This window comes from Rhinolophus sinicus, chromosome 3 (assembly GCF_057876585.1).
Source record: "Rhinolophus sinicus isolate RSI-liver-muscle chromosome 3, RSI-T2T, whole genome shotgun sequence".
NCBI lineage: Eukaryota > Metazoa > Chordata > Mammalia > Chiroptera > Rhinolophidae > Rhinolophus > Rhinolophus sinicus.
In genome coordinates, this window is record NC_142503.1 from 59,426,967 (window position 1) to 59,444,754 (window position 17,788).

General features: G+C 37.8%; 1 protein-coding gene across 1 annotated transcript in view; it reads left to right on the plus strand.

Annotated features, from left to right (window-relative positions):
* The first annotated feature begins 4,115 nt into the window (after positions 1-4,115).
* ADGRV1 (adhesion G protein-coupled receptor V1) overlaps positions 4,116-17,788 on the plus strand; it is a 503,930-nt gene continuing 490,257 nt past the window's right edge. Inside the window, exon 1 of the mRNA XM_019734240.3 lies at positions 4,116-4,255. Within this exon, the coding sequence (XP_019589799.3) occupies positions 4,234-4,255 (22 nt within the window). The 5' untranslated portion in view covers positions 4,116-4,233. The remainder of the gene's footprint in view (positions 4,256-17,788) is intronic.

Below are 17,788 nucleotides of genomic sequence, written 5' to 3' on the forward strand. Positions count from 1 at the left end.
TCTGACTCAGTAGAAGAATCTCACGTGTTCTTAGTTATTAAATGGATTCTCTGCTCCCTTTGTGGCAGGATATTATTTCCTTTGGCTCACAGACTCTAATTCTGGGTCTGAGAGAGGGGCCTCCTTGTCACTTGTCCAGTCTCATCACTTATTCAACAAATGTTTAATAAGCTGCTACTGGTATGTGTCAGGCTCTTTATGAACTTGGATTTATGCTCTGTTTTCCCATTATAGAGTGCTAAGAGGATAAACACTAAATTTTATTGAGAACTTTACTACATGTAGGTGTGCAAGGGAGGAGAGGTGGGTGACTAGTAGCCTAAGTGGGTCTGAATTTAGGAGGGGGAGAGAAAGAGGCGTCCAGGTCTGTGGCAAACTCCTGACAAGTCTTAAGTTTTTTCCTCTCTGGGACATAGGTCCTGAACAGAAGCCTCTAGCAGACAGATTTGGGCAATCTTGAAGTAACATCCTACTTCTACTTTTTTGGAGAGGAGAGCAGTAGATTCTGCCTAAGCTTAGTTTTGTTCCTTGGATGAAATTCCCTATGTATGCCTAAACTTAGATATCTGAACTCAGTACGTCAAGTATGAGAAATACTTGTTTCAAGGAACTACAAAGATCTTTGGAGAAGATTTACAAGGCTTACTTAGCATGCAAGAGTAACTAAATTGGAGAAGTAAGAAAAATTGTATGATATCCACACTTTTCTTAGATGGTTTAAGAAAACTATTCCTGTTATTGAATTGATTCAATCAGGACTACTGTAGGGAAAAGGCTCACACTCCATCAGTGCTGCATTTAAGCAGAAGTGGGAATTACGTCAACTTCGCTTTCAGAACTTCCAACTTTCCTTTCAATACTCTTCTCTCTCAGTGGCGCCTTCCACCCCCCACCTCCAGATGCCCAGAAATCCTCTTCCTTTCTCTTTTCCTTATCAAAGCCTGACTTCAAGAACAAAGTCTCGCTAAGCTGTAAATGATGGAAGAAGTTTAAAATATCTCTGATTCAGGCGAATTTGTATTTTAACATGAAATCAAGTCATGTTTCCTAAGATTGGATTTTGAAGCATTAGGAAATAGGGTCTGGGAATCTTTTTGATATGATAGCCTTCCAGGCTTCTCACAGAACCCAATTATATACCCCGCTGTCTCCCCTTCCCTCTCTTTCTTCTTTCCATGTGTATTGAGTTTCTACTATATCCTAGAGCCAATTGTAGCTACTGGGTATAGTGCAGTGAATGAGAGGGAAACGGAACCTATCCTCATGGAGCTTTTGTTCTTACGGACAGATAGAAACATCTCAATAAACAAATAAGGTATTTATTAGGGATAAATGATGCAAAGAAAATAAAACAGGGTAATGGGTAAGAGTGCCTACGGAAGTTATCAGGGCAAACGCCTCTGAGGAAAGGATAGTTGAGCTATCCCTCAAATTAGGGTTTCCAGGTGAGAATTCCCGCCAGTTCTCAGGAATTTTTTTCACTTTCCCGTTCCTGAACCCAGAAATATAAACTGTTTTCTTTTCTCCATGATGAATCGTTTCCACAAAGTGACGGCCGATACTACCAACCACCTGGATTCAAGGAGCTGATTTTCCCAATTTCCCGACCAACTTTTCTTGGGATTCTGGAACAGGAAAAGTGAAAAAAAAAAAAAAAAAATCCCGAGAACGGGCGGGAATTCCCGCCTGGAAACCCTACCTCAAATAAAGGATATGATAGAGGAGCCAGGCATATGAAGATCTCTGGGAACGTTGTTCCAGACAGAGGGGAAAGCTTGTGCAAATGTTCTGAGGTAGGAATGATTTGGCTGTGTTTGAGGCAAAGAGGTCATTGTGATAGGAATACAGCAGAAAAAGGGAGAGTGGTACAAGATGAGCTGGAGAAGAAAAGAGGGACAGGTCATGTGGCTCTTTTAGTCCAGATGAGAAGCTTGGATTTAAGCGTGATGGGCATTCATTGAATACGTTCAGCATTTGATAGCATCTACATTACTTTGTCAAATACTTGTGCTAAAAATACCACCGATACTGCTTGTTGTGGTTTTATTCTTCAAGGCAAAGGTCATCAGCTCCCTGGAGAAGCCGTCACCATTCCATAGGATCTCTTCCTCTTGGAACATCTCTAGCACTGTCTGGGATGCTCAGTGTTTGGCTTGACATATTCCGCTTTTTGTTTCATTAATCTCTCACCCCAGAGAGTGCAAGCTCAGTGAACTCAGGGTTGGGCTTTAGAGATCATTGTGTTTCCCACAGTGCCTTCCAGTGTCTTCTGCTTCCTAAACACTCAGTAATAATTGTTGATGAATGACTGAGTTCCTTGAGGTAGCTTAGAAAAGGATAGTGGGTGTAGGTCACGCACAAGTGAAAAGTTGTGGAGAATGAGTTTAATCACAGACTTGGTGGAACAATGATTGAGACAGAATAATTTATTGATGGACATTGACTTTGTCAGGGTCCTAATATATGAAAGTAGCATTTCGCCACAAATACAGTCTTTAAGCATAAATAATTTAATAAAACTGCAGGTTGAATATATATGTTAGTAAGACGTTTTAAATAAACTAGAAGCTGTAAAGCCTTGGGGGCATATTAAGAGAGTAAACGTGCGTTTACAATAAATAATATCAGAAAACATTTTTCTAATATTGTTTTCTGTTTCACATTATCACCAAATGGATAACTGATTCACTGTTTTGACTTTAAATTGTCTCAACTTTCAGTTTCTTTACTGCAGGATATAGTAAGCACATTTGTGTTTAGTCTTTCAATATCCCCCATGGATTTACAGCTTCCAGACTCAGGTCCACCACAGAAAAGCTGTTCAGTCTCCGTGATAATTTAGATTGCTCTCCTCACTACTTGTTCTTAGGCCTTGAAGCGCAGCAGTTGCATTCCCAACACAGTTTCTGTAGGAGAACCCTTTGGCCTGAATACCCTTTGCCTTTGCAGTTTGTTGACTGCTGCAGCTTTAAGATAAGGTATTCAGCAACAGCTCAAAATAATGATAAATTCCTGCACCTGGATAGCAGTTTGCAACTCTAAGTATCTCGTTATTCCTATTTTTAGGAAGGGTGCCACATGCTCTGTATTTGTAATTAGGAGACCTAGGACTTAGTCCTGCTTCTGCCTTCAACTGAGCCAATCAATCAGCTCTTAATTTCTTCCTGCATGAAATTAGCGTTAAGATGGTGTTGGACTGCTAATTGCTAGTCTTTAACCTCTCTCTCGGTTTGATACTTCTAAGGATGCTGCCTGTGTTTCTGAAAAAGTCTCTGGTGCAGATGGGGATTTGCACGTTGCTGCTGATATGGTCTGACCTTGGGGCTTTCACTGTTAAGCCCTGGGAATAATTGCCAACATCTGTTGAAGGTTTACCACGTGCTAGATGTACTTTAAAGAGTTGCACTTTACACACATCTCATTCATCTAATCCTTTTAACAGCCGTATGAAGCAGGGATTAATAATCTTATTTCATAAATGATGAGACAGGTAATTTACCCAGATGTTGACCTCAGTCTCTACTTAAAAGCGTATGTCAGAGTAGATTCCTCATTTCTACTATTTCATCAATTTATGCGCAAATTCTCATGGGGTGAACATTTCGGGGGTGCTTAGACAATTTAAAATAAATGTGTTTAGGAACGAACAAGACTCAGTAAATGGGTTTTCTGCCTGCAAAGAAAACCGGGAATTGCTTACCGCAGAGTACCCAGGGTGGAGTCACCGCTCGCTAGGTGAGGCGGTCCCTTGTGTTTGAGGACACAGACTAGAAAGTTTAGTCAAAGCTAACGACTAGAAAGCGCGCACCGAGCATTGCGCCGGGGATGCCCCGGCAGAGGCAAGGCTCGGGCTTTACTGAGAGCAGACCGGTCGGCACAGCCGCCTCGCTGCTGGAAGAATCCATTAGGGATGGTCAAGGCAGGGTGTTCCCGACGCTGGAGCGCGAACCTGGCTGCCCGCTGCGCAGACACGGGAGCGCTGCCTTGGGAGGCCACCCCCGCTCCTCTGATCAGGTGAGCGCAGCCCCGGGCGCCGCGAGTCCTATTGGAGCAGACGGAACTCGGAGGGGGAGGAGGAAGAGGGGGAGAATAAAAGGAGGAGGATGGAACCAGTTTCTCGATGGGAGGACGGGAGAAAGGATAAGCATCCTCCGCGCAGCGTGAGGACGCGAGCGAGAGGCAGCGCGAAGGTGTGAGAAGGCAGGACCGGCGGGGACCGCAAAGTGCGCGCGGATGTCGGTGTCCCCGGGGCTAGGTAGGCTTTGACTGGAGTGGGGTGGGGGAGAGGATGGTGCTGCGAGAATGCGGTGCCTCAAGGGAGCGCCCGGGCATCCGTGGTGGCGCGGGATCGCTGATCCGCACCTGTTGCTGGAGGTGGGCGGCGAGGGCGCCGGGAGGCAGGCGCACCCCCGCGCGGCTAACCGGGCAGGGCTGCCCGCGTGCACGCTGCCTGCGGCCGAGGCTGAGTGCGGAGTCCCGCGTCCCTGCCCCCCGCCCCTTCCAAACCTGCGTGATCTCAAAGAAGGTGAGCAGTGAATGAGCGGAGGGAAAAGTTTCCTTTCTTCCGTTTCTGCGAGTTTGAAACCCGAACCCTAGCTTTAATTTTAAAACCTCTGCTTGGAAAATGACTGACCCCAAACGGCGCGTCGTAGGTAATAATAATAATGGGGAGGTTGAGAGAAACGTAAGAAGTCGTATGTTCCACATTAACCGCTTCGTCGAAGTACTTTTAGTGAAATATATTGATGTCAGGGGGGTTGAAATTAGCCTGGAGCTGTAGAATATAATAATAAAAAAAAACTTACACATTTTTAATGTCTTAGATTACTTTAAAATTTATTTTTTTTAATTAAAATTAAAACTGAGAAATTCCTGCATTGTTTGTCAGGGTGAAACTGATTTTGAAATGCAATATTATCTTATTCTGTGTAACTTTTGTTTTAAAGTAACTTTTTTACATTTCACAAAACCCACAGTCTTTAAAAATGTGTATAATGTGTATATATAAGCTGCACACTTTTTAAATAAATTACTGATATCAAATCTTAAGGGTGCATAATTCTGACAATTGGGTAAAGCTCAAAAGTGTGCCTTAACTAATACAGCGTTATTTTAAAATTCTTGCTGAAGTTATTAGGTTAAATTACTAAAGTACTTTTCATTCCTCTTTGTCATTTGTTGAAAGAGCTAGACAACCGGAAAAAAAAAAAAAGAAAAAGAAAAAGAAAAAAAGGCACTAAAGGAAAGGAAAAAAGATGTTCTAGTTAGGCTCCAAATGAACACTAAGCAGTTTATTTTGGGGTAATTTCCCGGGTCACGGGAATGCCAAATACACTCTGCACTGTGTTATAATAAGATTGATTGAACATACGGGATTAGGTATAACACCCTCCATCTACCATTAACCTACAGTGACTTTGAATTGGACATACACCCATCCTTCTGGGCCTTAGTTTCTTCATTTATAAAGTAAAGCGATTGGACTAGGTGGTTAAAAATACTTATTTCAGCTAGAAATGATGTGTCTCAAGATTAAAAGAAGTAATTGAAAAGTATACACTAAAAAAGAAGTATGACTGAATCCTATCTTCATGTTCTGATTTCCATAATGAATGCCGTTAGCAGTTATCCTGTAATGAATGCCTGTTATGTCATGGATTCCAAGAAGTTTTTTACATAGATTGTTTTATTTAACACTCACAATACCATAAATTAAATAGTATTATCCCAATTTACAGATGATGACACTGAGGTGTGGAAAGTTTAAGCACCTTGTCCAAAGTTCCCCAGTTAGTAAGAACTGGATCATGGGTTTTTTTCATGAGCGCTCTGAGCATCTGCACTTTACTGAATATGATGATTAAAAGCTGAAACTGCCTGTAAAGAAATAATTTTAGACTAAAATTTAGATTCATAATGGAGTGAAGATAAATTACGTAACAACACCGAGTCTCGATATTATCAGATACAGATATGATTGTGATGTATCAGTGAGCATTATTATATTTTAATGACAATTATAGTTTTATGTTGTATATATATGTGTTTATCAGATATTGAATGCCAATTACATTCATTGTCAGAAAATGATAACGAGATATATTTGAAACACAAGTGCTTTTATGGTAATAAAAAGAACAGTTAGAAATAATATGGGAAGGCAGAGGCTAGTGATGAGAAAGAATATTTCAAATATATTTCTACTTGGAGAGATCCTTGCCCAAGCTACCCCCAAAGAAAAAGAGTGGTCACAGCAGAATTAGCTGTGACCAAACCCCTTTGTTCGTAATTATCATGATGAATGATAATAGTATGTCACGTTTATTGAATGTGCAGGAATTCTTCTAGTCCCTTTAAATAGACTCTATTTAATAATCAAATAGTATTATCTTAATTTGTAGATAAGAAACTGAGGCAGAAAACTGCCCTGGGAGGGCCCACAAAGAAAATACATTTTGCCTTAGGTTAAGTGTGTGATCATTTATTGTTCAGAAATTTGTAGGCAGTGAACACGACGTTGAAATCCTTAAGCACTGGGAGAGACTTGCAGCCAAGCTAGACCAACCCCTTTAGTTTATATATGGGGAAACAAATCTAAAAAAAGTTAAGAGACTTACTTAAAGCCACATATTCTGTTTTCCCGTTTATGACTTTAATGAGCTGTATATTTCCAATAACTAGTAAGTGAGAAGCATGTTAATAGGTTAAGTTGATCATTAAATGTTTGATTTATAGCCACTCAACCAAATGCTGCCTCCTGCCCTTTATATTGCTGTCCTAGTGTTACTGAAAATTTCAGTAGGATACAATATTGGATACACTAGGGATACAATTAGGATACAATATCTTTGAGGATACTGACTGTATTATATATTTCTCTAGTATCTCTAAGGTTTAGCAAAGTGGTTAATATATTGAATAAATGGCTTTGTTACCTATTTACCTGTGGCAAGTCATTATTTTATGCACTGGGTCCAAATCTGCACAGTGGAAGCACTGTGCCATCAACAGTTTACTTCACCTGGAAAGCAACTAGACAGGTTACAGATGCTTATAAAGCATATCGAGCTCCTTAGATGATGATTGTTAAATTTGATTATAAAATATAATATTTTACCATGGAGAGATTTGGATGGGCATTTCTGTGATTTTGTGGGAAAAATCACCCAGTGAAGTATTATACACAGTTGAGTATGCATTTCTCTCTCTCCCTCTTTGACTTGGAAATAACAGTTTTTTCTAATTGTAAAACTAATACAAAGTCATTTAAGAAATTCAAACAGTACAGAAAAAAAGTAAAATCACCAGGAACTTCACTGTCCAAAGGTTTTGGTAAACATCCAGCCAGAGAGATGTCTTTCTTCCCTTAACTCCTGCTGAATCAGGGTGAGAGCTGAATTATTTATTGAAACTGTTTAAGGTTTAAAGCTCTATTTAGTTTTAGTATTCTATCAATTTCTGGCAGCTCAAACTTATATAAATAAAGACATTTGTTGAGAAATGAAGATAAACATACTACTAATAAACTGGACTCTTTCTGTCTCAGGTACAATGAAGTGGTATAGAAACTTGATTTCCCTATCCATGGGTGCGTATTTTTCTCCCCTCACAAGGCAGGATTGGGGGATACCTAGGAGGCGTCTTTGCATGTCTGGAGGGCTCCCCAGTATGCCAGGATGTCAGGCCACACAGGAAGCCCTAGCACCTGTGATCTGTTGCCCTGATAGAGGTGTAGCAGAGGAGCCAGGTGGAGCTGGGACACAGGAGGCTATGGAGGACAAAGGCTGTGTTTTCTGATTGCACTGTGATACAGTATGCACTTTAAAGCTGGGGGAGTATAGTCCCTCCCCCAGCTGCCGGGCAGGGGTCAAGCGGCCCTTTCTGGTGTCAGGCTTACGTCTGTCTGTATACCTCACAACGAGAGCACGATGCTGATAGGGCATTTCTCATGTATTTATTCAGCATTCGAAAAAGCCAGATTGGACCCCACTCTTTCATATAAAGGGCAAACTGGCTGTTGGAATAGTTGTCCATAAATAAGTTTTGAACTAATACAAAATTATTGTAAGTTATTAGGTATAAAGGGAGGCTGAGGGTCTCTTTGAGAGGGACAGTAACTTTTTCCATATGCATTTGAATGTAATTACATTGAAAATATTCATGTTTTAAAGATTATATTATTTGATTATTTTAATTTCATAAATTTGTTATTCAAAAATTTTTTTCCCTTGGCACATTTTCTTGATTTGTAGTATGTGAGCCTAGAATTCTTTCATGCTTTACTTTATTAGGGGCTTAACAGGGCTTAAATCCAGCCATCTGTTCACAACTTGGCACATCAGCACATTGGAGGTGCTGGTAGAGGCCAAATAAATTTCCCACATTTTAAAGGTTAGGGAAGGAGCTACCTTTATGAATAGATTTCACATGATTCTCAGCAAGACAAGAGTGCAGAGGTGGACTAAAAATACATTTCCTTCTCTGAAGCACAAGGTCCCCTGTTTGTAGTTTTGCTGAAAGGCAATTAGCATTTCAACTAGCCAATTTGGTTACATGCAACGAAGTACTTGGGTTTCTAATTTGCTGCTTTCTGTCTGAGGCTGTTGAGCTCTAGCTCTTAGGTAATCCTCTTCAAGTAGCCTTCTCTCCAGCACAGTTATTGTTGCTGGTCTTAAATAACTAATCAACAGAGAGTTTTCCTGGCTTTCAACTGTAGGGCAAGGAAAATGAAATGCCAAGCTAATAAGGAGATGATTGTAATTATCAAATAGTCATTGTTGAAATATGGCACAGGTTGAAAGATACAGAATAGCTTCAAATAAAATGCAGCTTCAAAAAGGCATTGTGTGGCATTCTTAATAGTTTATTTCTGAATGTGGTATGCATAATAAACAGAGGATATGTATATATATATATATATATATATATATCCATATATATATATATATATACACACACACACACACACACACACACATATATATATGAATTGAGTAAGGTGACTCAAAATTAACAAGAAAAAGCGGTTCTTAACTATTTATATTGACTTTTCTCCTTTGCTGAAGGAAAGAATTCCATGGGGAATATGTGTAAAAGAAGATAACTTTTTTTCTTATGTGTTGTAACAAATGAATGAGTGCTCTGAGGCAATTTGCGGAAATAATTCAAGGATTTGTATTTGTGTACTAATAGAAAATAAGATATTGTTAGCTTCTTTAGTCATGAATTTTGATAACTAGGTAATATTAATATATTCATGTATGTATTCATTCCTCTGAAGGAATGACTGTACGTTATGATAATCCTTTTGTTAGGATAATTGTAATGATATTATCCTTTAACCCATGTCATGGGGCACTAATTCAGTTTAGCTCATCTTTGAATGCAACACCGTTTTTTGCAAAGTTGTGCTTACGTAATCATTTGGAAGTAAAATAGTACATTTCTCAGTTTTCAAATAATGTTTAACTGAAAGAAAGCATAATAGAAGTGTTTTAAATACAAGGCTTGCAAGTGATCAATATAATTTTGAGAATAAATAAGAAAGACTTGCATTTACTGCTATGTTTCTAATCTGTGATATAAAGAGAAAGCCCTATCTGCAGCCTACAATTAGTGTCATTTGTATGTTATTCAACTAAGTTCAACAGCATTGATAAGCAGGAATGAAACAAAGAAGGCTTACCAATGTCCTCTGGCAGACTCGTCAGCTAAGGATGGAAAATGATCTGGGAGCAGTGGGACTTGATCTGGACTTAGAAGAATGGTGGAGGAGAGGAAGTAGGGAGAGAGAGAGAGAGAAGGTCTTAGGGAGTAGCTTGGATCAAAGGAGCAGAGGTAAGAAGGATCCAGGTGAACTGTCCCAGATATACATTAGATCAATCTGACTGCAACTGTTGAAAGAAAAGAAAGATGGCTGGAAGTGCAGGGTTGGTTTTAATTAAAACAACAATAATAACAAAACTGAGACATGATTCACTTACTAAAGAAAAAAATCACCTTTTAAAGTGATTTTTCAGTGATATATATTTACAAAGTTTTGCAACTCTCACCACTCTCTATTCCAGAATATTTTCATTATCTCCAAAAGGAATCATGTACCAGTCAGCTTTCACACCCCATCTTCTCCCCACCTCCAAGTCCCTGACAACCAGCCTACTTTCTGTCTCTACAGATGTGCATGTTCTGAACATTTCATAAAATGGAATCATATAATGCGTGGTCTTTTGTGTCTGCCTTCTTTCACTTACCATGTTTTAAAGGTTCAGTATGTTGTAGCACATATCATTACTACATTCATTTTTATGGCTCAATAATATTCCATCGTATGCATATATTACCTTCTTTATCCATTCATCCATTTGGGTTGTTTCTACTTTTGGACTATTATATTATGGATATTTGTATGAACATGCATTTTCAGTTCTCTAAGTTTTATATGTAGGAGTGAAATTGCTGAATCAATAGCAAGGGTGGATAAAATAGCCAGGATGCATTTAGAAGAAATATATTCCTTATATACATTCTTTATAAGCTCAGGGTCATATTACGGGGGGGCACATGCATCAGGTATGGCTTGAAGATGTATTACCTAGAACTTTGTTTGCATAGATCTCTGCCAATTAACTAAGACATTTAAGGGACCAAATTGTGACAAAACAGGAACAATTTACAACCTACAACTTCTCCCTCACCACTGGCTATAGGTTTTCCCAAGAAGGGAAGGATGGTAGTGGCTGGCATAATGATTGAGTTGTCTAAGATATGCTAAAATCAGAAAGGTGATTGTATGTTATCTGAGGTACACTGAATTCAGTTCTCTGATGACTTTCTGCCTTTTCGATAGGGACTCATCTAAGTGATACTGGTTGAACTACCAAAATGAGAAAAAACTATTTTTTCCTTCTAAGACAAATTATGGAAGCTTTAAAATGTTATTTTGTTAATGAGGGCAGTTCAGTAAATAACTTGATTGAGAATTGGTCTTTATGTAAAGACAAGCCCAATTCAGATATCACTAATTTGAGTGTGCGTGTGTGCACCTTTATGTATTTGTTTCTCTGAAACCTTAACTGATTTTCTGAAAGGGTCTGTTGTACTTTATAAGATTAATTGACATTGGAACAAAGTTGTCTAATTTTGGTAGAGGCAAACTATTATAAGCTCTTTTGGGGAAAAAAACACACAAAAAAAACACCTAAAACTATTGTGGGGGCAGAGTCCCAGAGAGCAGTTTCCAAGCTCTTGACCTCACGTGGAAAGGTGCTGGCTCGGGTAGTAGATGGCTGTTGGCTGTGGCTAGTTGGCTGTCAGCTGTAACCAGTTAGCCAATTAACCACTGATATAACTCCCGCAGCTGCCCTGGAGAGTCGAGAATGAGTCGAGTCGAGTCACTCGGTTGGCAGGCAGAGAAGTGGACAGCAGGTTGCAGGTCATGTGGCTCCAGCCTCCAATGAGACTATGACTCCCCTACCTATGGCTCCGTGGGTATTCCTTTTTGGCCTAGCCATATCCTGCTTTCTTATGTGGGGAGCGGGACCAGAGACCCCGCAGGCCGCCCCGCATGACAAATGGCGGAGCTAGTAGGGTCTCCCGCACGACAACTATATTTGCTTAGTGCCTTATGGTTTGCAACATATGTTCATATAAATTAATTCATGTAATCTTAATAGCTATTTGGTTGTAAGTTGTTAAATTTTTTTTTACTTTATAGATGAAATGAATATTCATAAACTCAGTAAATTAATTATAAACAACAAAACCCAGGTCAACAAAACCCAATGTCCAAAAGTTGTCCACTCATTAATAGTCACAGTAATGTAATATTTTGTTATCTTGATGTCTCACAAAACTATTTCTAATAATTTTAAATAACTGACTTCTTAAATAGCTTAATATAGATAAATCAGTTTCATCTGGTAGCATTACATTGAAAAACCTCATTATAATAAAATTTCCAAATCTTAGGCAGGTCTTCACTTCTTTTGAAAATTCATTACCAAAATGGTAAATAATTGGACATAATCTTTGAATACCAGTGTAAAACAATTCAATTATTTTGTAGCAGTTTTACATGATGTTTAAGTACCTTTCTTAGAGAAAGTCAACAAACTTGGGAAATTGTTCTTTTTCAGGTGACTATACCTACTACTTGAGACCTTGATATTATATGATTGATAGAATTCCAGAAGCTCTTTTAAGCTTGCAGGGGATTTTATTTCATCCTCTTTTTATTTCTTACTAATACTCATGAGTGATACTATATTGGGGGTTGGTCTGTCATTCATTTGTTGTTTACTGAAGCACCCTATCATGGACTTGAAAAACACACTGAGCTGGTGATTGCTACTTTCATATTTTATTGCAGATACTGACCTCAAAATTTGTTTAAATTTTATAGTGATAATGATAATTTTAAATCCCAATGATTTCATGACACAGTATGTTTAGAAATCTTAACCCTACTCTTCTAGGCAGCCAATGCCTTTTCCCTCCCTCCTCAGGCTCACTTCTTTCAACACAGGAGATGGATGTAACTCACCATGGATAGAATTAGTCCGCATACTTTCATGGCTTCTGCTCTTGTTAAAGTATCATGTCAGCCACAAATAAAATCTATACCGACAACAAATTATCTTGCAAATGGAAAGTCACTGTGGGTGTGAAATTATACATAATATGACCATTCTTATTACATCATTAAGCATTAGGTACACTAATGTTCTGTTCACTAGACTATACTGTAGGGTAGGCTAGGCCGCCAGTAAGAGGCTGAGTTTGATCAGAGAGAAGTGAAAAAAGATGTACACTTTTCATTTAATGGCATTTTTTAATGTGATAGAATGTATCAATATAGTGACTTGTAAAATTATCTTCCCTATGTGATTATTAGCAAGATTTCTTTGTTAATAGAGAATATTAATCTAGTATTTTATTTAGTTGAGAGCATGGGGTTTGTATTCTGGCTTTGCATTTCTAAGGTATAATCTTGACAAATATATTTAATCTTTCTGTATCTCGGGTTCCTCATCTGAAAATGAGCATAATAAAAGTGCCTATCTTATATTTCAAATGGTTACTCTGAGGAGCAAGTAAGTTAACACATGCAGGGCAGTTAGAAGAGCACCCAGCACTAGTAAAGTTATCTCCTCTCGATTCCTGAAGAGGATTTAAATTAACCTTGAAGCTACTAGAGCTCAAGCTTCAGCCCCTGGCAAATTTTTCTTGTTTTTTACTTTTGTAGGCTCATTTTGGATCCTTAGCACATTAATCTTCAGCCATTTTATTTCAAATATAAGCACTTTCTTGAACCCTCAAGTTGGGTTTCATTCAGGTTCCTATTTTCATGTTTGCTGCTTTGACCCATGAATCTTTCTAGGACTTATTTTTAAAAATTTCTAAGCGATGCTGCTTTATTTTTGTGTTTTAGTATTATTAATTTTTAAATGAATTTTATTATATTCAGAACACAAGGTCCATATGCTAACTCACTTTTTGGAATTTGTTGTAAATTTTTATAAACCTCTCCTGTGTGATCAAAAGAACATGGTATTCTCTGATTATTGGGGATATATTCTGTATGCCTATCAGATAACGCTTATTACTGTAACTGTGTAGTTCAAATTCTCCATATCCTTTGTAATTTTTGGGAACTTGATATATCAGAGAGAGAGAGAGAGAGAGAGACAGAGAGAGAGAGAGAGAGAGAGACAGAGAGACAGAGACAGAGAGAAAGAGAGAGAGAGAGAGAGAGAGACAGAGACAGAGACAGAGAAAGAATGTATTACTAAAATCCCTCACTTCTTTCATCTCTTTGAAGTTCTATCAGTTTTTGCTTTGTATATTTGAAACGATGTTTTAACTTTTATTATCATGTGGTAAATTTATATTTTTGTTATTTTGTTATTATATGGTGACAGTTTTTATCTAATAGTAATCCTTTTTGCCTTGAAGTCTATTTTGTCTGTTAGTAATAGATAACAGTAACATTTCAGTAGTATTTGCCTGTTATTTCATGAACTTCAGAAAGAAATCCCAGAAAGTTCTAAGATATAAGAAATGTTGACTAAAGTAGAGAGTAAACATTTGTATAAATGAAGAAAATATCAGTCATTGAATTCTGTGACCAATTCAAATGTTAAATATTGAGAGTTAAATAAAACACGACATAGCAGAAAATTAGCATGATAGTGGCATTTGTGTGATAGATAATTGGCTTTAACTATTCCGTGATCCTTTTATTGTTCAACAGTAAGGTGCCGATATTAACTTTAAACTTAAAAGTTTACAGGACAAAAATGGAATCTCTCAAAGAACAAACAAACAAACAAATCCACAAGCATAGCAAAGGGGGAAGCATGAGAAGCAAAAATAAAACTATGTAAGTGCTAGGTAAAAACAGAAAACAAGATGGCAGGCAGAAATCTAAGTGTAAGACTAATTATAGTAAGTGAATATAAATTGAACTGTTCAGTAACAACAGAATATCAGAGAAGACCAAAAGTATGGAAAGCAATGACAAGTTCTTTACAAGACACACATTAATCATAAGGATATAGAAAAGTTGAAACCAGAGAACGCAAAGAGAGATAACAGCCCCTAAGAATTTTATTTTTGTAGTCTCCTACTTGAAGAGGAGCCTTAAATTATGTATGCTTCGGCTATTACCAACCACTCTAAATGGCTAAAAATAACTTCTTTATTTGAATGGCTAAAAATAACTTATTATTTTGCTCCTGAATCTACAGTGTAAGTAGGACTTGGTAGGGCAAACGTGATAAGAGACAGGATGTGGAAGCTGCCGGTTTTAAGGTTTGGACCTGGAAGCTAGTACAGTATTCACTTCCACTGAAGTCTATGGTGAAGTGGCCATAGAACTAAGATTTAAGAAAGAGGACATATAACCCACCTCTCAGTGGAGAAGTGTCAAAAAATTGTGGGGCCATATTTTAAAACCATCACCCTGCTGTTGTTTTTTTAAATAAAAATAATAACAAGAAAAGTAGCATCACGGACTACTTTGTTGAGTGGTAGAAATTTTTCAGAGCGTGTGGTTTCTGGGTTTCTTAAAAAGGAGAAAAAGCCACTTTGACTTCCTGATGACAATATGTGTATTTTTTTTTAATTGGCATTTTCAACTGAGGCACCAAAATACATACATATATATATATATATATATACACATACACACACACACATACATATATATATGTATATGTATATATATACATGTGTGTATACATATATACCTGTATATATGGACACATATATACAGGTATATATGGATACATATATACATGTATGTATATGTATACATATATATGTGTATATCTATATCAGATGTAAAAGTGAGTTCTGAGAAATTATTGAGACTCAGAATTTCAAAGAAGATAACAGAAAACTAATTGCCTAACATTCGAATTTCTTCGTATCAACTATATAAAAAAAGTCAAATGGGTGAAGTAAGAGAATATTTTCTGAGGAGAGTTTGTATTGGCAGAAGTGGAAGTGCTATGAGTATCCCTGTCTTGTTTGTATCTGTGCCACATCTTAAGTGTGGTAACCAAACTCCTTGGAGAGTTTGATTTGTAGTTGAGGACCACAGCAAAAAAAGTTCCTGAATAATTCCTGAGAGAGCTAAGGTGGCCTTTGGCAGGATGGAGGGATATATCTGGGCTGAACTACATCACCTCCCACTGCAAGGCGAAAGAAAGTGAGCCCCAAGGGCCAGCTATGAAACCCATGTTAGGGGGATTAGCCTGAGGTCATTTTAAAGGGATCTTGCCAAAGAGGACAGCCTATTGGGGAGGCAAGGGGATTTCAGTAATAATTTGCTGTGGATATGTTGCCAGGAGTAGAAGCTGAGGGGTTGTCTGACTTAGCCAGCTTGAAGAGAAGCACATCCTAAGTCTTGGGGATTGAAGTTGGTGGTGCCCAGCAGTGAAATCTGTGGAACCTGCAAAAGTATCTACAAGAATGACTCAGCCAGGCTGTAGAGAACAAAGTCATCTCATGATAGTCCAACCAAGTAAGAACCTTTTTAACTCCTTTACCTCTCCTCAGTCCTGACCCCCACCTTGCTCTACCCTTAGTGGGGTTGGAAAACCAGTTGGCCAGCTGAGGAACAAAAACTCTAGATGGGTAAAAAAGGAAAGAAGGAAAGAAGAAAGATGGGCAAAAAAGGAAAGTGAAAATAATAACAAGAAAAGTAGCATCACGGACTACTTTGTTGAGTGGTAGAAATACAGTATTGTTTACTCCAACAGTAAGCCACCAACCTGCAGCAGGCTGTAGTTGGGGTAAGAGTCAACGTTAAATTAAAATTATTATTGATTTTTAAAAATTATTATTTGGTGTTGGCTAGTAAATATTTTTATTATGAAAGCTTTCAAACATACACAAAATAGAGTAGTAAAATGAACCCCTTTACGCCCATGACCCAGAATGGGCAATTGTCAGGATTTTGCCATACTTGTTTCATGTAGCTCTACATATTACAGAATGCAGCTATAAAATGTATGGATAGTTTCTTATGTAACCACATGCTATTATGCCACCTAATAAAATTAACAATAATTCCATAATGGCATTCAAGAATGAATCCATATTCAAGATTCTTTGATTATCTCAAAGATGTCTTTTTAGAGTTGGATTCTTCTAATTAGAATAAAATAACTTATAGATATCCCATCTGACAGTCTCTTAAAGTCTCCTTGAATCTTCTTTCCACCCCCATACCATTGATTTGTTGAAGAAACTTGGCAGTTTGTCCCATAGAATGCCCATGTTCTAGATTTGAGTGTTTCTTTTTGAATACTTTATTTATTTATTTATTTATCTCCTCGCCCCTCCACTGTCTTTTTTTTTTTTTTTAAGTAAACTGGGAGTTAGTTGGAAAGCATCTATTGGTTTCAGGTTCTGTTTTTTGGGCAAGAATGCTACATAGGTGGTGCTGTAAACTTTATATTGTGTCATGTTATGTCTGGTTCTGTCACTTTAGTGGCACTAGGAGTCAGCGTGGTTTTAGGTGTTGGAAGACCAATGCCCTCACTCACAAATTTTCCATTAACTTCCCTCTCCAGTTTTAGTTTTGAGATACAACTGACATATAACATTGTATTAGTTTAAGGAGTACAACATAATGATTTGATATATGTATACATTGCAAAATGATTACCACAATAAGTTTAGATAATATCTATCACCTTACATAGTTACAAGTATTGTTTCTCGTGATGAGAACTTTTAAGATGTTCTCTCAGCAACTTTCAAATACACAATACAGTATTGTTCACTGTAGTCACCATGCTGTACATTACATCATTACATACCTGGAACTGGGTTATCTTATAACTAAGAGTTTATACCTTTTGACTACCTTCAACCCTCCTGCCCCACCCCCCTCCTTTGGCAGCCACCAGTCTATTTTTATGAGTTCGTGTTTTTTTTTCTTTAAGATTCCACATATAAGTGACTTAATACAATATTTGTTTTTCTCAGTATGACTTATTTCATTTAGCATGAGACTCTCGAGGTCCATCCATGTTGTCAGACTAACAAGATTTTCTTCATTTTTTATGGCTGAATAATTGTGTGTGTGTGTGTGTGTGTGTGTATTATTTTGAAAAATGCTTCAGTGAACATGGTGTAGATAACTCTTTGAGATAGTGATTTTGTTTCCTGCAGATAGATACCCAGCAGTAGAATTGGTAATTCTATTTTAATTTTTTGAGGAACCTCCATAATGTTTTCTTTAGTGGCTGCGCCAATTACATTCTCACCAACAGTG